This window comes from Juglans regia, chromosome 1 (assembly GCF_001411555.2).
Source record: "Juglans regia cultivar Chandler chromosome 1, Walnut 2.0, whole genome shotgun sequence".
Classification (NCBI taxonomy): domain Eukaryota; kingdom Viridiplantae; phylum Streptophyta; class Magnoliopsida; order Fagales; family Juglandaceae; genus Juglans; species Juglans regia.
The window spans coordinates 318099-337976 of NC_049901.1; the positions used below are offsets into that span (position 1 = coordinate 318099).

General features: G+C 34.1%; 2 protein-coding genes across 3 annotated transcripts; one reads left to right on the plus strand and one right to left on the minus strand.

Annotated features, from left to right (window-relative positions):
* The first annotated feature begins 617 nt into the window (after positions 1–617).
* On the plus strand, positions 618–6039 carry LOC108985815 (binding partner of ACD11 1-like). 2 transcript variants are annotated; one of them, XM_035695641.1, is made up of 5 exons: positions 618–710; positions 2415–2574; positions 3901–3976; positions 4753–4866; positions 5218–6039. In XM_035695641.1, the coding sequence occupies exons 2-5, from the start codon at positions 2459–2461 to the stop codon at positions 5683–5685; spliced, it is 774 nt and encodes a 257-aa protein (XP_035551534.1). In that variant the 5' UTR covers positions 618–710; positions 2415–2458; the 3' UTR covers positions 5686–6039. The 2 variants fall into 2 exon arrangements, with proteins under 2 accessions (XP_035551534.1, XP_035551536.1); XM_035695643.1 differs by lacking the exon at positions 618–710 and adding an exon at positions 2281–2298 and having other exon boundaries at positions 5218–6031.
* A 4001-nt stretch (positions 6040–10040) lies between these two features.
* LOC108985823 (uncharacterized protein At3g28850) lies at positions 10041–12346 on the minus strand. Its single transcript, XM_018958256.2, has one exon. The coding sequence runs from the start codon at positions 11634–11636 to the stop codon at positions 10296–10298; it is 1341 nt and encodes a 446-aa protein (XP_018813801.2). The 5' UTR covers positions 11637–12346; the 3' UTR covers positions 10041–10295.
* Between the last annotated feature and the right edge of the window lie 7532 nt (positions 12347–19878).

Below are 19878 nucleotides of genomic sequence, written 5' to 3' on the forward strand. Positions count from 1 at the left end.
AAATAATAATAATATTAAAAAGTAATATTATAATAATATTTTATTCAATTTTTAATTTTCATCTCATCTTAATTCACTATCAAACCTCCACTAAAGTTATTGATATAAATGATTCTCCATCATATAACACTTGAAAAAATCTAAAATTTGTCTCCTCAACTAACTCCATACATGTTAGGTGGAATTAGCATTGCACATCAACTTGCATGCTTTCTTTCTTCCTTCATTCTAACGTTACGTCCTCCTTTAGTCGTCATCCAAATGAACTGATAATATAAAGTAAGATGAAAAAATTTATTTATTATTTTATTTTAATATTTTTTTATAATGTGATATTAAATGATAAGTTCATAAATAAAATATAATAAATAAAAATTTTATATATAATTATTTTTACATATTATTTTTATATATTCTTTTAATATAATTGGTAAGATTATTTTTTTAATATAAAATAATTGATTTGATTAATTATATCAATAAAATATATAAAAATAACTATAACTCTATAATAAATAAATAAATAAATAGTCTCCAAATAAGAAAGATAATCGTGGGCTGACACGCGCTCTCTTGTCGGTGGGCTTAGCATGCCAAATTCGATACAAACACCCTTAACCCCAGTAGAAACATAAAAAGGACTTTAGGATTTAAAGCCACTCTCTTCGTCTCGTCTCTTGCTTACGGGTGCTTTCTCTGATCAAGAACAGGTATGTGCAAAGGATCTCCTTCATAAAATTCACAACTTTAGAGTTTTTGGTCTCCAATCTTTCAAGTTTGCACGAACTGATGTTCGTCCTGTTCCTAGTTCAAGAAACTCTTGATGAAGTTCTAATCTGTATAACTATTTGGCGTCCTGCCCTGACATTCCCACTTCAAAATATGAATTTCAGAATTTGTTGGTACAATTTAGTCTGTTTCTTTGCCTTTTTTTTTCCTGCCATTGAGTGAGGCCGTTTGGACTGTGAGATAAGATGGTTTTAGATGAATTGAATAAAATATTATTATATTATTATTTTTTAATATTATTATTGTTTTGAGATTTGAAGAAGTTGAATTGATTATTATATTTTGAATGAAAATTTGAGAAAGTTGTAATGATAAGATGAAATGAAATGAAACCATCTTTTTATCCAAACATGGCGTTTCTTGGACCAGTTTTAATCATGTACGATCATTTTGTCGTGAATAGTACAATTTCTAATGTTTGCTTTATTTTTTATTTGATCGTTAGAACCTGCCCTTTTGGGAATCCCTTTGTTTTCAAGATGTTATTCAAAAGAATCAACTTGTTCCTAATTACCCTAGCCGAATCCCCCACAACCCCTCTGTTTATACTATGCTCATTTTAGAGAAGTTGAATATCTCTCCTTTAAGTCATGCCACGGTTCTACTTTAGCCAAAGTTCAATCTTTTTTCTCCCTTGCATTGTTTGACTTGTTTTGATTCTTGCAATGCAAGTTCAACTTTTACTTTTAGAAATTGCATGCTACTAAATTTTATGATTGCCCCACGGTTTTGTTTTCCTTATTTTTGGTTCCTTTTGGTTGGAAAACCCTTATCATTCACGTTAGTAATTGTTATTGAGAGAGAATCACCAAATGGTGTGCAGTTGTTTTCTTGTGAAGCCATGTATTATACTTGCTAAATGCTGGAAGCACCTGCACTGAAAACTGCCTTTTAGTTTTATGGCGGTTATTTCCAATGTGGGCCCAGTCCATATTGTGGTACCATTTTACTTTTCTTAATTGTATTTCTCTACATTGTATTAGTTGTGACAAGAAAATTGTTAGGGACCTCCACCCCTTCCTTCAATATTTCTCATTGTAGTTTAATGAAATGATTAGTATCTTTAGACAGTCATGCATATGTGTGGTTCTTGTATATTTCCCGTATACTTGGCTTCGCCTAATTTTAATAAAATTCCTATTTACTGAGAAAAAAAAAGTTTAATGAAATGATTGCCCATAAAATTCTTGTTTCTGATGTTTACCTATCTAAAAAAGAAATGATTGCCATTCTTCTTACTTATAAAAAAAAAAAAAAATGATTGCCCTTAAAAACAAAGAAGATGTTGGAAGCACCAAGTTATGTTGGTCATCATAGGCTTTGCTTAATGAGGGGATTGTTGATAAGAGTTGGGGACCACTAAGGTATGCCCCTCAGGAATCAGGATCACCACATATAGGAAGCCTGCCCAAGATGATAATGCCTTCTATCCCTTTTTGATATTTTTCTTATCCTTAATGTCTGTTCCTCCAAGATATGGACTTTATATACCAAAATGAAAAAGTAATGGTATGCAGTGCTTTCATCATTCTCAAGTGTTGAATGAATCAAAATGGTTCTTATGTGATCATTTTCCTTTTCTTGAACTAAGATGCTGAGATCTTATGTTATATATCATTTTCCAGGTTCAGTCCTATCCCAACATTTTTCTTTTTGAAATTTCAAGAGAATGCACCCTGCTGGTTACACTGCTGAAGTTACAAGCTTATCTCCTAAAGTAACAGAGAATGATGTTTACAATTTTTTCGCTTACTGTGGTGCAATTGAGGGTGTTGAAATTGTCAGGTAAAGCTCATCTACCCTGCTTCTAGTTGCTGAAAATAAATTCACTTATTGATTCAATCTCCACAATGGTGGTTCAGTCATGATTATAGTTGGAATTTTTGTCCAATCTGTTTGGGAACAATGAAAAGCAGCAATGCCATTGTGGAACTTGAAAATGATTCACATTATGCATGGATGCCTATTTATGATTAACTTCACTTAGCCTTCATATAATCATAATATAGAATGGGATCATTAATGATATGTCACATTGGTTTGTTGAGTACTATGAATTTTATGATTTCAGGATATAAAGTAAGTTATATGTTTGACTTTCAGTTCTTGTTGACTGAAATAATTTCCTTGACTGCCCCACCCCACATTTATGAACTTGTAAACAATGACGATGAGAAATTCAAATATGCACTTTATCAGTGCTATCTTGAAAGGCCCAAATCTACGAAGAAAAACAATATTTTTGACAACGAGAAACCTGGAGAGTGTGCAAACATAACATGTCTCTTACCTGATTAAACTCCGGATTCGTATAACAGATCAGTTTGATCATTGGTTCTCCACCTCTGGGACATGGCCCCTAGAATTTGTTTGTACACAAGGGTTCAAACCTTAGACCTCGGGGGAGCATACTTCCAAGACCAATGTCCTTACCACTTGAACCAACCTCAAGGTTTTAAGAAAACAAGATTGAAAAAAAAAAATTAGGAATCTGGAATTTATAAATATCTGAACTCAAATTGGGACAATAAGCTTCCATATTATCTTCTAGTTTTCTCCATTTTTTTTATAACTAAAGCAACATGCCTGGTTTCTAGTAACTCCTCTTTATTACAAGCAACTTCTCCCGTGTCCTTAAAGCTATCCACTTAAAGTTGCAGTGACATGGTTATTTGTAGTTCTGAATTGTTTATTAATCAATTAATAGTTCTTCCCTTTCTACACTCTCCTATGTGCTATTAGTTCTGAATTTGTTTATTAATCAATTAATAGTTCTTCCCTTTCTACACTCTCATATGTGCTATTCTGCGGTTGGTCTGTGCCTTAATTGTAAAGTAAGCTTAGACTCATTTGTTTATACACAAGTGAAGAGATGACCTTAAATACTATCACCATTCAAACCCAAGAGAAATTACGCGGCATTATCATTAGTTATTGTTCATGTGCTCTTAATGCAGCCCACTTGTTATGTACTCTACTAGCTGTTGATTATTAAGGCTCCATCATTGCAGGACATAAATTCTTTGGCATCAATTGAATGCATGTTAGTAATCTTAATAGGAATTAATAAATGCTCTGAGTTGTAGAGTTGCTTTGTTTGTCGAGAAACAGATACGGTGAATGTGCTTGTACTGCATATGTGACATTTAGAGATGCTTATGCTCTGGGAACAGCTGTTTTGCTCAGTGTAAGTTGCTTTGCAGACGCTCTCCTCCCGTACTTTAATGTTGTTAGGGAAACAAACTAGTGGCCTATTTATGTAATTATGTGGATACTCCAGTTTATTACCTCCCTCTACCCATTGTCTTTATTTTTTGGCGAATTTGCAATAATAATGGTTGTTTGCTAATCATATTTGAGTTTTATCTGACTGTTAAACATTGTGCCAAGGGAGGCTGGAACTGGTTTCTACATTAATCTCAGTAGTGTAATTTGACAAGGCAAATGAGAGTCATTCTTAGAATGTCAATTTGTTCTTGCTACCTATTTTTTATAATTAGTATCTGATAAATGCTCATATGACTCGGCTTAAAATTGTGAATTTTGATATGGTTATCCCTATTCATGTTCTCCAATCAGCTCATAAATTATCAAGTGTTGCCTCATGCCTCGGGCTATGCAAGGGCTTTAGTGCCTTGTTATTGTCTTTCTCCTTTGAAAACATTGGTAATATACTTGTATGTCTTGCTAACAAGCTCTACTTATAAAAAATGTATTGCTAATAAGCTCTCACATTTGGAGATATATAAGATATAAATCATTCAGTCCAAGTGGACCTTTATTAATTTGGATATGGCCTTTATCTTTACGTGACTGATTTTTCATGAGGTGTTGAATTGCAATGAACTGAAAGTCCAGTCCACTGTAATGGGTGGACAGGAACTACAGAATATCCCAATGCCATGACTATCTGACATTTTGCAGAACAGTTTATTTGCTCATTGTCCATTTTTTGTGTTTCAGGGAGCTACAATTCTAGATCAATGTGTACACATACAACCTTGGGGAGCATATATTGATGAATCCGACCCTTGGAATAGTCTGTCAGTGATGCCCAGAGACGATACCAGCTCAATGGTATGCATTGATCCTTCTAGGAGTAGTATGACATGGTTGCTTGGTTCATTACAGAAATTATACTTCACTTGATAAACTTTACGCTGTGGAACATATCAACTGGAACCTTATCAGATAGAATTTTCTGATACAGTCTCTCATAGCATATGACGTTGAAGTTTTGCATTTTTGGCTGTTCTTAAAACAGTTTGTTTGCATATTAATTTGGGACTTTTTTAGTGAGTAATCAGAAAGGAAATTTTTTTTTGGGGGGGGGGCGGCATAAGCTGGTAGACTGTTTATTTGGTGACTCTCTCTATTATCCACAATACCTGATTATGAATGTTAGCTAAATTTGTATGGTTTTGGCAGACTATTCATATGAGACAATGTGCCTCCACCCCGGGAGAAGCAGTAACTGTAGCACAGGAAGTTATCAAGACAATGCTAGCCAGGGGATATATTCTGGGCAAGGATGCATTAATCAAGGCCAAAGCTTTTGATGAGTCCCATAGAGTCTCAGCTACCGCAGCAGCAAAGGTTGCTGAGCTAAGCAATAGAATTGGGTTCACTGATCATATTTATGCTGGCATGGAAACTTTTAAGGCTGTGGATGATAAATACCATGTTTCAGACATCACCAAATCAGCTGCTATTGTCACTGGTACAGCAGCTATCGTTGCAGCAACTGTTACAGGGAGAGCGGCAGCTGTAGCTGGTAATGCTCTAGTAAACAGCAGCTACTTTGCCAAAGGAGCACATTGGGTTTCAGACATTTTGACTCGTGCAGCCAAAGCTGCTTCTGATTTGGGTAGCCTTGATGGCGAAAAAATAGAGTGACACTGTCAGGTCTTTTAGCTTGCTTCACTTTCGTTATTGTATACAAATAAATAGCTCGTTGTCGTCTACCAGCCTAATTCAGTGGTGGTCTTGTCTCGGAAACTGTTTCAAGATTGAAATCTTTGTGCATTAGTCAATACATAGTATAGTATCCTGTGATTGAATGTGCCGGGCCTACACTTTGATCTTCGATCGTAAAATCTCATATTTTTAGCCATATAATTTTGTAACATGGCTGGAAATAGGGAATCACGGTCCACCCACCGCCTCCATCGGATGCATTTTTTGTTAGCGGTCAACAAAAGTCGGGTCTTTGTCTTGTTGGATGGATGCAATGTTCTGTTTATACGGTAATTCAACTCTCGCACTCCTTGACTTTTCTGAACATGTCATTAGGCAGTCACAACCATCGAGCATTAATTAACAAGGCTTGTCACTTGAATAGGTTAATGGGAATTCTTACTTCGTAATTTGCCGGTGTGAACATAGACCGCTCTCTGATCTGTGTCTGCCGTGATTTAAATGCAACCCATTTAAGCTGGTCGTGCGTCAGGCGTAGTCAACCTTTTCTCACAGGTTGAAGTTGTCATGGCCTGCGAGTTTGCGGCACCAGTCATGCCGAGCACCTTGCCGACATCCTTACTGTGCTTTCCTCGAGCCCGTGACACCAGGCATCCTTACTGTCCTTTCCTCGAGCCCGTGACAGCAGGCAAGCATTCTAGACACAAAGCCAAGCCAGTTGACGACTCCTACTTCCATCATTGTCATAGGACAGGGAGAATTACATTTGAACATTTGTTACATTTCTACAATTTCAGGGACAGTCTTCGGTGTTTTTAATTTTTTTTAATCACATTTCGGTCTAATTATTGTAGCTGACTGTGTATCGATATGACCTTAGAATCATCAATGAAGAATATCAACCATGTGAGAATTGTTGGATGATAGGACTGTAACTAGAGGAAGAGCTAGAAGTGTGGATCAGTGAGTGTGCATGATTACCACGTACATCTCCTGCCATCAAATTTTATTCAGTGATTTCAACGTGAAGTAGAAGGAAATAGTTTGATTAGAATAATCGGTTGCTACCAGATATATTGTAGAGTAAAATTAAGGACAGTTAGAATATAATTTAAATAAATATTTTTTTTTTCTCTTCGTTTAAACAGTTTAGACCAATAATGATTTAGCTTAATATCAGAGTAAAATATAATTTTACAAGTGATGATTCAACTAATATATCTAAAAATCCATAAAACATACCCCAACATTTATGTCAAAATCAGCCTTGTTACATAAGGGTTCGTTTGGACAGTGAAATGAGATGAGATAATTGTAAATGAGTTAAATAAAATATTATTAGAATATTATTTTTTGAAATTGTTATTGTTTTGAGATTTGAAAAAATTAAATTGTTTATTATATTTTATATGAGAATTTAAAAAAATTATAATAATGAGATGAGATGAAATGAGATTGATTGAGAGTGTTTCTATATCCAAACTGGACGTGTTAACGTCAATGTATGTTCAAACACTTCATAAAGTTACAAAGTAACGTGTTAACGTCAATGTATGTTCAAACACTTCATAAAGTTACGAAGTACTAGTTTTTCACTTTCACACGAACTAGCTTCTTAATGCCACATTGATTTTTTCCTTCACGTACGTGTCAATTAACTCATAATTTTTCAAATACTTCTTTCTCGGCTGCCAACCAAATATCATAAACTCAATTCTGCATCCCTGTCCAACCACCCCTGCCGTCTACCTTTCATCATTGTCTTTACAACCCAACAAACTCCTTAATTGCGTAAAAAATTTAAAAGGAAAAAAAGAAAAGAAAAAGGAACAACAAACTCCTTAAATTAATGTCCTAATGATGGGTCATCTGATGTTAGATGTCATTGTCCTTACCTTAGTTATGAATTTAGCTAATCTTTGTGAGACGGTGAGACCTTACTTTCATGCCTAACAGTACTACCTTTGAGTGCACTAAAGCAGGAATTGATATATTGGCCTGTCTTGGTGGTGAATGCCAGAAGTTATCCCAAACATCACTACAGATTTCCCTGATTGCTTCTGATAATTAAGTATCTGAATCTCTTTTAACCTCTAGCATATATGTGGCTGTCTTCCTTTAACACATGATTTGGGTTGCCAGTTTCCAGAAAACCTGCAGATTATGCCAATCTCATCATCATTTGTCCAATAGCATGGAAATTTCCCGGGCCATGAAACTTATGGCACTCCCAACTATTTTTTTTGTTTTTTTTTCAGGACATGCAATCCAGCAAACATGGACCCTATTTTGTTTTGTTTTATAGTATTTATAACAACAGCTTAATTAAGCTTATAGTTGATACAACATGATTAACTACTCCAACATTATTAGAACAATCGCAACAACCAAAGCTTTTATGGTTCTTTTCATGATGCCATGAGCTCAGATATATAATGAAACTGGCCAGATTTGTGAAGCATTTAATACCAACTCATGTATGTGTTTGATAAGAAGCTTGCTAGCTCTTGTTCCTTGCTTGAATTATTTTTGCACATTACTATATATCATTGTCCTCTACCTCTTGAGGTCTTACCATCACAAAACAGACAATGACTTGATTAGATAGCAAAAGTAGTAGTGTCATGTAGCCTATAACCTTTTGTAGTTTTATAGGCTCAAGGCCCATCCAAAACTGATTTGAAGGAACATGAATATTGAAGAGAGATATCAGCAGGTAAAGATCATAAAACGTGTATGTACATATTATTTGGCTCTTATAATTGGTGTCGTTTCTGCGTCCCTTAGCTGTTCCACCTTATGTAAATGGAACTACATGAAAACTATATGTCTTGACTTATTTGAGGTTAAAGCACATCTTCCAACGACTCTTATCATGAAGCCGTGGCTCCCTCTAATTAAACGCAGTCCTTTATAGTTTATATCATTGAGTCGGATTCGGTATTTTTTTTTTTTTTTAAATTGTCCTCGAATCTTGGTCTTGGAGCATCAGCAGCACAAACATCCTTTAAGATTTTTTTCCAATTGAATATTTGCTTCAAAGATTTTAGTAGTGGGTAGGCTTCAGTTTTGAAGGTAATAATAAATGAGAAATGATAATTATAATCGTGAGTGTATAAACGCCGTATAATCATTTTAAAAAAAGTAAATAAATACGAGATTTACATAAAAAAAATTAATTTTTTAATAGTAAATCTCACTTTCTTTCAAAACGAATGCACGGCGTTTACACGTTACATGATTGTATATAATATTACTTATAATATATATATATATATATATGCGTATGTTGTGTTTGGACTATGGAATTTCATGGCATTTAACCAGGGTATTGAGTAACTTATTTGCCCATCTTTGTAAGGGTCAAAAGAAAAAAAGAGAGATTTTATCATGTGTCGTTCACATTGTCACTTGGCTTTGAAAAGAAAAAGTCTGCGGGTTGAGCTTTGAGCACTTCTTCACCGGTCCCAAACATGCAAACGAATGGGAATTTGACCATTTCATTCTTCGTTTTTGGTCACCGGTCTTTTTGGTCACTCGCCGGCGTTGACCCGTATACCATTCTTCACCTAATTTGCTTACAGCTTATTATTGTATTTGTTTTTTTCATTTTTATTTTTTTTTGAAGATGATCAATATATAAATACTCACAAACATTAATAATGAAATTCAAAAAAGTTGGTCCAGCAATCCTCAATTCCTCACTGCCACTGAGATAATAAAGCCGACCTATACTATTTTATTTATCGATTAATCAAAGAGGAAGCTTTTGATGATGGGCTATTTTGTTTGTTTCCCCACTTTTTGTGCATACGAAGTAGACTTCTCGATTCTGCCACTATTCAAATGTGGTGCAATGGTCGCAATTGTCAAACAAAATGTCACTTTACCACATCTTCGGAGATTTACGGCTGAAATTATACTCGGCCAAAATAGGTCACAAACCAAACCCTTCTAATGAGTTCATTGCAATTTGCCCCAATCAAAGCCATGGCTCTTTAGAATTTTTTTTTTCCCCTTTTTCTCTTGAGTAAGATAGTGCAAATGACCCATTTCAATTGGCCTATTTCAAGAGTTTATCTTGAGTTTTATCATCTATAGTCATAGCTAATATGCAATATATTTTAAGTGATTTGCAGCTATTAAAACATGTCGCATCAACAAGTGTGGTAGAACAGTACCAATACAACTAATACAACTGACCCATAACCTTTAGACCACAAGATGGCAATTTTGAGAAAAATAGCTTTGCAAGGAGGAAAGGAAGACGAGCTGCTAATGCATATTACATGTAGCATCTTGTAACTTACATATGGGAGGAGAAAGAATACAAGTTCTGAAATCAAAATTTATTCGTATAAAGCCCTTATAGCATTCTTTTGAGGTTGAGGAAATCTGCTTAGAACACATTATTCACCCTCTCCTATTACAGTTTTTTTTTTCTCATTAATCTCCAACCAAGCATACCAAATAATACTCCACTGTACAACAAACAACTCTCACAAAGGGAAAATTAAATTAGGGAACCAAAAAGCGAAAAGAAATGGACACAAAAATGGGAAAAGTACATTGTCGGTGCAACCTGAAAACTAATAGCAACATATGGGGCAGCGTATAAGCCCGTTTTCATTGCAATCAGGGCAACGTTGGAACCCATACTCACCCTCCTCATCATCACATTCTTCTTCCTCTTCTTCATCGCGTTCATAGTAAATTTTACAGCTTCCTGAACATGTCTCACAAGGCACAAACCTTATATCCCCACAAGCCTCACAAGCTAGACCATGACCCCCAACTCCACCACCATCATCCACTCTTTCGCAACACTCTACCACCTTCTCGAGCTGACCATCCTCGTGTAATCGCCGGATTTCCTCAGCCCCGCCTATGTACTTTTTCCCTACAAACACCCTCGGCAAGCCTCCCCCATTAAACTCATCTCCCAATAGCTCTTTGAGCTCCTCCTTGAACCCCGAATGCATCGACATGTCCCGCTCATCAACTCGGATGCCAAGGCCTTTTATGATCACCCTCACATGGCAACAATCCTCATACGTCTTCCGCACCCCTCGCAGGCTTGTGAAGTACACCACCACTTGGTCCTTCCCGCATTTGTAATCACTCACAACAGTACCATTTACCTTCTTTTCACTGTCGACATCCAATGGCAAGTCATTGCTGGCTTCTGTAGCCGATTGTTGCTCTTGGTGTTTATCATTGTCCAGTGACCGAAGGTGAAATGGGTTATCAGGTGGCAGCTCTTGGAGCGATTTCCTGAACGTAGAAATGACTTGGGGATCGAATTGGGAAATCATATCCACGGAATCCGCATCATCTTCCCCCACATGAAGCCACATAGGCTTCGGCGAGTGCGTGCCGTTTCCTTGAAATCTTGACTTTGGACGATCAAAAGCAATATCAACCGGAATAGGATTTGGACTGCGAACAACATCAAAAGAAAAGCTCCTGAAGTGATTAGGGGACCGCAGAGGACTAACGTCTTCAAGGCCTTCCATTAATTCCCATATATTGATGGTCTCGGGCTCTCCTGGTGGCGTTCTAATCGGCGTCCTGGGAACAGCTTTTGGGATTTTCTCTTCGATCATGTTTGACCATGTTTTGGCCTCGATTAGGCCTAATGCAAATTCCTTGCTCTTCTTCCGGTTGTCCTCGACATAGCCAATGTAATTGCCATCGCCGTTAGTGAGATCATCGTCGACATCGATGATCTTCTTGTTGAAATGGTTGATTTGGGTGGAAGGCTCGAGCTTGATTGAACCCAGTGTGGAGGAGGTGAGAGCGACAACATGGTAGCTATCGCCTTGGCTCTCTGGTGGGTGGTGGATGTGCATAGAGTAGCTTCTGGGGGCAGGGGAATAGGGGCTCTGGCAGTGCCGGCATCGCTTTTGCTTCGAACTTGCGCAACCCATTAACCCCCCCCCACAAACACAATCAAGATTGGATTGGAAACGAAACAAAAGTAAAAGGTGTGAATGAAAAATATGATAATTGGAATTAGGATTAGATTGAAAAGAACATTCCCGTGGGAATGAGCTGGATGAGTTGGGTTACTGGTGGAGATTCGATTAAATAAAGCACAACTTCCAGGAAATGAGGCTCTTTAAAAAAATACAATATTTATAGAACTTTTATTAAGGATGATGATGAACAAAAATGCTTACCTTCTTGTTCTTCAGTGATAACCATTAAAGCGCGTAAGCTCAGAAAACTACAAATTTGCAACAGCGAAATTCGAAACCGTCAAAGACCCAGTTTCAGAATTTGGCTTTAACTAAACTGGCACTAATGGATCTTCAATGGAAGAAAATAAATTCAAATGGTGATGATCCTCAGAAAATGCTCGTTCAGGATTCGAAAGAATTGTCGGAAGAAGAAGACAAAAGCCGAAGCAGAAGTGGGCTTCGGAGAACTTTGGAATTTCCAAGATCCCCCCCCCCCCTCGTGAAATGATAACAAAAGAAGGAAAATTGGGAAGCCGTCCGTGGAAGAAAAACTCGCTTATAGAAAAGGAGGAAAGTGAAATGGGATTCCGAAGTCAAAGAACGAGAGCGACGAAGAAGAAAGACCAATTCACCACCTGATCCCACACGCTCTCTTTTCTGTCTATCTTCTAGAGAAAGAGCAACTGCGAACCGATTTGTAGTTGGCAGCGGCAATGTATACAATGTACGTTATGCCAAATAGAAATATTCAAAAATTAATAATAAAAATAAAATATTTTCCATGTTTAACTGTTTATTTTTCTTTTCATTTTTACTAATTGTGAGAGAAATTTATGAATATAAAAAGAAAAGATGAGATGAGATGTGATGATTTTAAATAAATTAAATTAAATATTATTTGAATATTATTTTTTAATATTATTATTATTTTAAAATTTAAAAAAATTAAATTATTTATTATATTTTATATAAAAATTTAAAAAAATTATAACAATAAAATAAAATAAAATGATATGAGATAATTTTTATATCCAAACTAACCTTGAGTCGGTGGAATTTTGGAGATTTTCCCCCACGAACATATGTAACCATATTAGACATTTCGGGAATAAGACATGTTTCATCTAAGAAAAACAAATATATAAAAGTTACTTTCAAACATATGTAGCCTTATGTAGTACCTTAAATTACAATTTATTTACATAAATAGATCTTAACTTATTCAAGAGATAACTATTTAAATAATAATAATAATAATAATAATAATAATAATAATAGGTAGGGCTGCTAACGTAAAAATTGAGAGGTTTGATCTGATTTAATTAAATATTTTAGATTAAAGTTCAATTACCCATATACATTTTAATATGATATTATTCAAACGCCTACACTTTTAAGATATGAGTAATGATACATGCATAATTACTTTTATAATCTTTTTATACAACTATATATATATTAAATTGAGTGTATTTCTATAAAATAATATTATTTTATAAAAATGTTTCTCATTTAAAATACAATTATAAAAATAATTGAATATATATCAATTCTATTTTCAATAAGGTATAGGCGTAGAAAGAATTTGTAAATTCGATATAAAACTAATAAACTAAGGTTGAAAATTTTGGCAAAATTGATGGATGAAAACTCTGAGAGCATTGGCATTGGCTTCATCAAAAGTCTAGTTAAATATAAAATATGATGAATTTCACTAAAAAAGAATTGTATTAGATTATGCAAAAGAGATAAGTGTGAAACTTTGAGTTACAGTAAATGCATATGTTTCTTCAAATTTGAAAGGCTACTGTTCACTCATCAAATCTATTTTTTATTCACTTTTAATTTCCAATGGTTTTTTTTATTCACGTTTAATCTTCAACCGTCTTATAATAATAATGTAAGAATCAAATTAAATTATTAATTAACATATGATTAGTGTAATTATAAAATATGAAAAAAATAATATTATTAAAAAAATAATATTATATTATTATTTTGATAAATTCAATAGCTAATCTAATGTGGAGTTATGAATAAAAAAGTTTTAGATATATAGAAAATATGTACTTTTCATTAAAATTTGAAGATAAATTTTATGAGTCCAATGCTAATGCTCTGAGTCTAACTCCTCATACACGAACGGTTAACCAGAAGAGTAATGCTACTGTGTCCTTTTATTTTATTTTTTCATTTTGATCGTTCATATATTTAATTTTTTTGCTTAATAATTAAAAAAGTGACTATAGGGCAGGTTTGGGAGGTGAGATTAGAATTTTGTGTTTTATTTTAGTGTTTAAAATATTATGTTTTAGTATTATTATTGTATTGGAATTTGAAAAAGTTGAATTGAGATTTGAAAAAATTGAATTGTTTATTATATTTTGTATGAGGATTTAAAAAATGTGTAATGATGAGATGGGGTGAGATGAGAATTTTGTGTCTCATCCCATCTCCCAAACCTGCCCTAAGTGTATTGATATTTTTTATTTTTTTAAATGTTTAAAATAAAAAATAAGAAAAATACAATTTGCACCAACAGCTCACCAAGTGGGGAAAAAAGTGGGTCGATATCTTCTATATGTGAAAAAGGGCGGGTTAATATCTTATGGAAATTTAAAAAGTTACACAAATCGAAGCATCAGGGATTCGAAAAAAAAAAGAGACTTTGAAAGACTGCTCGAGCTCAAAAAATGAAGAATATGTTATCGTTGGAAGGTTAATTAAGTACTTTAATTTAAATGTTAGTTATCACTTTTGATGGATCATGATAATCCTTATTTAAATAAAACCTGAATAATTAGTTTTGAACTAATTGTCTAAAATTTGTTTATTTTAAGAATAATATTACTCATCATTTATTCTCTTATCATCCTCTCATCATATGTGACAGCAGGAGATGATTGAATATTATTTATATATTTCACTTCATATGAACCTATTATCTATTTCCACATCGTGAGATGATAAGAAAATGGATAATGATGAATATATTTTTTCTTATATTACTATAATTTCAAACTATATTTTAGAATCTCAATAGCTGACCTCCAATTGAATGTTCTTAAAAATCTGAAATAAATATATTTTTGAAACAATATTGAAACGTTGATGTTTCTTAATGCGGGATACTATATTAATTGACTAGAGTTTAACAAACAATAATAAGATTTAAGATTGTCTCGATCATTCTAAATCGACTGAGGAAAATAAAGTATTAGGTAATTAATATGGCCATTAATTTTCTTCATGAAGTCTCATGATGATCTACTCGAAGTTTAGAAGGGATATATAAGAGTCAGGCTCAATAGTAAGGTTATTTAGGTCATTGTACTTAAGGCTCTCACATTATGTAAGGTCCCTAAAAATAAAAATGAGATGTTTTATTTTTAAAAAAACAAAAATCATTTCATTAATAAAATTTTAAATAATTTTTATAGTTTTCAATTGTGCGAGACTCCATAGTACTAAATTTAATATTTAATACAATAATTTTTTTTATAAGTAATATAATGAATTATTTATATTTTAAATATTTTTTTTAAGATTTTGCTAAATTGAGGTACAAAATCTGCATTGAAACCTCATTTTAAGTTGTTGTTGTAAATATAAATTCACAAAAACTATATTTAAAATTTTAAATAAAATCCCATTTTATTGAAAATTTTGAAAATATTATATATGATAATTTATATTTTATTGTATTATAATTATGAATGACTCACTTAAATTTCGTCTTAGACCTCAATTTGTATTGAGCTGCTCCGATAAGAGTCATCTATTACCATATTAAATAATGTAATAAAATGTCAATTGAAGAACATAGTTACATAGTACTGTTGGGTGTCCGTACTCCCTGATCACCAATACTCTTCCAATTGAGTTCCAATCTTGGCATTATCGTGCACTTTGAAAGGAACTCAGTTAGATATATTAATTAATATATTGGTGAAGTATTTCTACAACATTTATTTGTGGTAACTTGCATGCAGTTACATATCATGATCATGGTGGTTGTCTGGTTGGTAATTTAATTATGTAGCATACGGGTTGGTAATTTAATTATGTAGCATACGTACATCTAATTAGTAAATACTTCCTCTAAAAAAATCTTGGGTCGATCGATCTGTGGGTGAGAATTGGGCCTGTATATATGTTTCATAATGTGATTTGGTACGTCCCAAATTGAGTAACCTGGAAATTATGAACGTACGCAATTGAGCTATTAAACGCATGCATATATATATATATGAATTTCGTTTAGATCAAGAAGTTTAGAATTGTATGTAAAAGCTATCAGCGAATATCACAAATTTTATACTAAAATCAAGACAACGGATAAGCTGTCTAGACAAGGACAGTGGCATAAGCTCTTGTTTATGTTTCTCGTGGGATATAGTGATAAGATTTCAATCTAGTGTATATAATATGTGTGTGTGATCTTCAAAGGCCACTAACGTCATATATAGAGTCTCATGTGTTGTGTGAAGTAGGCCTCGTTAATTTGTTTCAGGAAATTTTTTAATTCATCTCATCGTATTTAATCATTATAATTTTTTTAAATTTTTATATAAAATAAAATAAACAATTCAACATTTTCAAATCTCAAGATAAAAATAATATTAAAAAATATATTTTAATAATATTTTATTTAATTTTAAATTTTTATCTCAACTCATCTCATTTATAAAAATAAACAAAAAAATTAGTCTCTTGATTCTTTACGATCCACATGTTCTCATGAAAGCATATATGCAATTGATTTCGACATGACGAAGTTGATAACTTAGAAAGGAAACAAAAAAAATCACTGATCGTAAAGTGACTCAATCCCATATGATCACAGCAAGAAGTTATACTACACAGGATCCCTGCATATATGGGGATTGTCTCGGCTAATTATTACGAAAGCACGTGGGATTTGGCCATCCACGTGATGGCACGTGGATAGTCTCCTTTGTAATTACAGATCTTACTACTACAATTATGGCTGCACCTCTGGATGGGGACCGAGGCAGGCATCCACGCAGTTCCATAAACCTAAATTAGGTACATATATGTACGGTACGGATCGAGATTAACAGATTAATATTTCAACATGATGCATGTGGGGAAAATGATGGGGAGGCAAAGGGCCGGCAGGAAGGCATAGTTTAGTACTCCTTAAATTTGATAGATTTCTTCGATCGGCCATATATTTTGAAAGAGATCATCATGGTCTGCATCCAAAGCATCGATCGGTTAGAGCTGTACGTAAAACTGATCATCAAGTGACAAGAGAACGTACACATGATCGATCGTACTTTCAATACGAAGATTAACTTAATTTACATATGACTTTGTATTGGATGATCAGCAGATTAAAACACTCCATGATCTCCTAATAATGGGGAAGAAGAAGAAGAAGAAGATCATGCACGCATGCATGGTACTGCTCTTTTAAGAGTACTGCATGCGCGCATATATGGATTCCGCGAGGCCACGATTCTGATGATTGCTAACTGTGACGTGCATGCCACTCTCTCCCTGCATTAAGCTGAAAACAAGGAAAATCTATAAAACAATACGATTGACCACTTTTTTGGGCTTATTTAATTAAAGAAATTAATATTAATGAAATGGGTCTGCGGAGTGAGTAGTTAGTGGCTTCTTGGATGGAATGTCTGTCTGCCTCTTCTTGCTAATTCCCCCATCTACTACTTTCATGGCCTCCACTACCCCATGCATGCAGCTTTTTGCTAATTAATTTATTATTCCGAGTTGCTTCGCCAAATTAATTTCTTATCATGAGACATGCATTTCGATTATGAATCGAATGGTCGATTTTTCTGCGAACGCTTAATCTGAATTTTTTGGGATGAGAATCAGGCAAGCTGTAACATGTGGCCACAAACCCAAATCTGCAATTTAGTATGTGTATATGTTCTGGGAAACTGAGTTTTGCAGAGATTAAGGCTTCTAGTTTAGGAACTATTTGCCATATATGGAACATATGCAAGTAATGATTTGAAAAGTCATCGTTACCGAAAACTAGATATCGATAGAAAAAGTAGGCCAAAAGATCGATGTTATCAGGGAATATAAAATTTGAGAAATGATATTTACCGTCTGAAGGGCTGCGTAATTTTTTTTTTTTTGTGTATAAATAAACACGAGAATTATATGAGAAAAAAAAAAGTTTTTAATAATAAATTTTATTTTTTTTTAAAATGATTGTACGATGCTTATGTACTTCACGATTGTATCTAACATTACTCATGCCATTTTTTTTTTTTTTTTATTGCATGGTAAAGTAGAAACAATGTGGAAACAAGCCACATATTATACTGAACTTTTATTTTATGTTACTTGGCAGTTGGCATACAGAAATTCATACCTGATCAATTATTTCCCTTCTCGGATATAGTCTTATTTTCCCTTTTCCTATTGAAATTGTGTTGTCTGAGCCTGGCTAGCTATTCGTGAAGTGGATAAGGCTTACAATAATAGACTTTAGTTTGAACTAAAGGCCGAAGTCAGTATTGGGCCATGTCCGCATGATCACGAAACTGAAGGCCTGATATGTAACAAAAACGTTGGACCGCAGGTTTTGTGTTGTTTGTAAAGAGCTCTGTCCTAGGGACGCTTGAATAAACTGAGCCAGTACATCAGATTTAAGTCCTTCAGCCCAAGAAGTTCAGTTGGAAAAGAGGCCCAGACAACCTATATTTTGTTCTATTACGCAGTTTTAGCAGAAAGTCTAAACTCAGCTGCTAAAGAATGTATGATCGTGTCTGGTGAATTAGGGTCTAGATGCTTGTCCAATGAGACTTCTTTTTCCTAGACATTAACGTGACTTGATTATTAGGTTTTCTTGCAATCTTTTTTTGGAGTGTCTGTCAATTCTACTACTAATGCTAGAGATCGACAAGTCCAGATCATTAAGACTATTTTTTTTTTTTTTTTTTTTATAAAAACGTTATAAAAAAGTTTTATTTATTTATTTTTAAATTTATCTATGTTGGAGTCTATTTTTTTTTCGAAATTAAGACTATACGGGATTTGCACATCTAAACCTGTACATCACATTTGGTGGTCCATTTACGTACGGTCTACTGTAGATGCTGATAAGATCAAATCATGATGTCCCTATTAATCCCTTATAATCCAATACAAGGACACCATTTTGTGATAGCTAAAATCAACTTATTTTGCAGCTTTTAATTTTGTAAACACGTATGCGGAAAATAATTTGTAATTTGGTCTCTTTCTTATAAAATATATATATTATTGCCACACTCAAAAACGGTAGAGCACTTCATATATAACTCCAAACTTTAGTCCATCTAGCTAATATCGTGTTACCTTGAGGTGAAATAACTTATGTGAAAGCCCTTACGATCAGTTGTATGCATGATAGAGCCTAACTGTTTAAAGCAGAAAAAGCTGCTAGTCATCCCGGATGATCATGATGAAAATGTTGATAATTAAGGTTAATTAGCAGTATTACTTCATGCATGAACATTAAAGTATTGTATGTATGGTTGAAGATCAAAAGAACCACTTGCCTAGAAAAAAATAAATAAATAACAATAAATAATAAATTAAAGATGGTCTGCATGTGTCTGTGGTTGAAGAATCCCAGAGAGAGAGAGAGAGAGAGCAGAGCAGAGGCACATGGGAGCAGGAGGCCGGCATGTGGAGATCAAGATTCAGACCACTTGCTTTAATTAATGTTTTGAGGTGATCATCAGAAGCAGCTAGCAACAAGGAATAACATGGATTCATCCCGATTCCTCCAAAGAAGGAAATGTTGCCGGACGCTTTACTCCTTTAAATTAAACATAGAATTCCGGGCGGTGGCCACCGGCCTCCTCCTGATCTCCACAAATACGTACGTGAATATATGGGTGATTGATGGTGGGTCTACCCCCACAAAAAAAGAAAACCGAAAGCAACAAATGATTTATCCATCAATGGCTAAATGACACGTGCTATATATTCCACACAAAGACTCCGGCCGGTCGTTACTCTTTCAAAAAGGTGATGACATTATTATTATTGTAACGTATAAGGAATGGGAGAGATGCCCCTATTTTTTGATCCGTTAATCCGTGCACGCTATATATATATATATATATAGATGTATGTATGTATATATATAGATGTATGTATGTATGTTTGAATTTCTAATTTGCTATAAATTACATGGAGCTAGCTAGGGATTGTA

Excerpts from the sequence above, each read along its gene's own strand:
- LOC108985815 (XM_035695641.1), top strand. The coding sequence starts at position 2,459 with ATGCACCCTGCTGGTTACACTGCTGAAGTTACAAGCTTATCTCCTAAA. Across the intron at positions 3,977-4,752 it reads GAACAGCTGTTTTGCTCAGT|GGAGCTACAATTCTAGATCA; the intron begins GTAAGTTGCTTT and ends TTTGTGTTTCAG. Across the intron at positions 4,867-5,217 it reads GAGACGATACCAGCTCAATG|ACTATTCATATGAGACAATG; the intron begins GTATGCATTGAT and ends TGGTTTTGGCAG.
- LOC108985823 (XM_018958256.2), bottom strand. The coding sequence starts at position 11,636 with ATGGGTTGCGCAAGTTCGAAGCAAAAGCGATGCCGGCACTGCCAGAGC.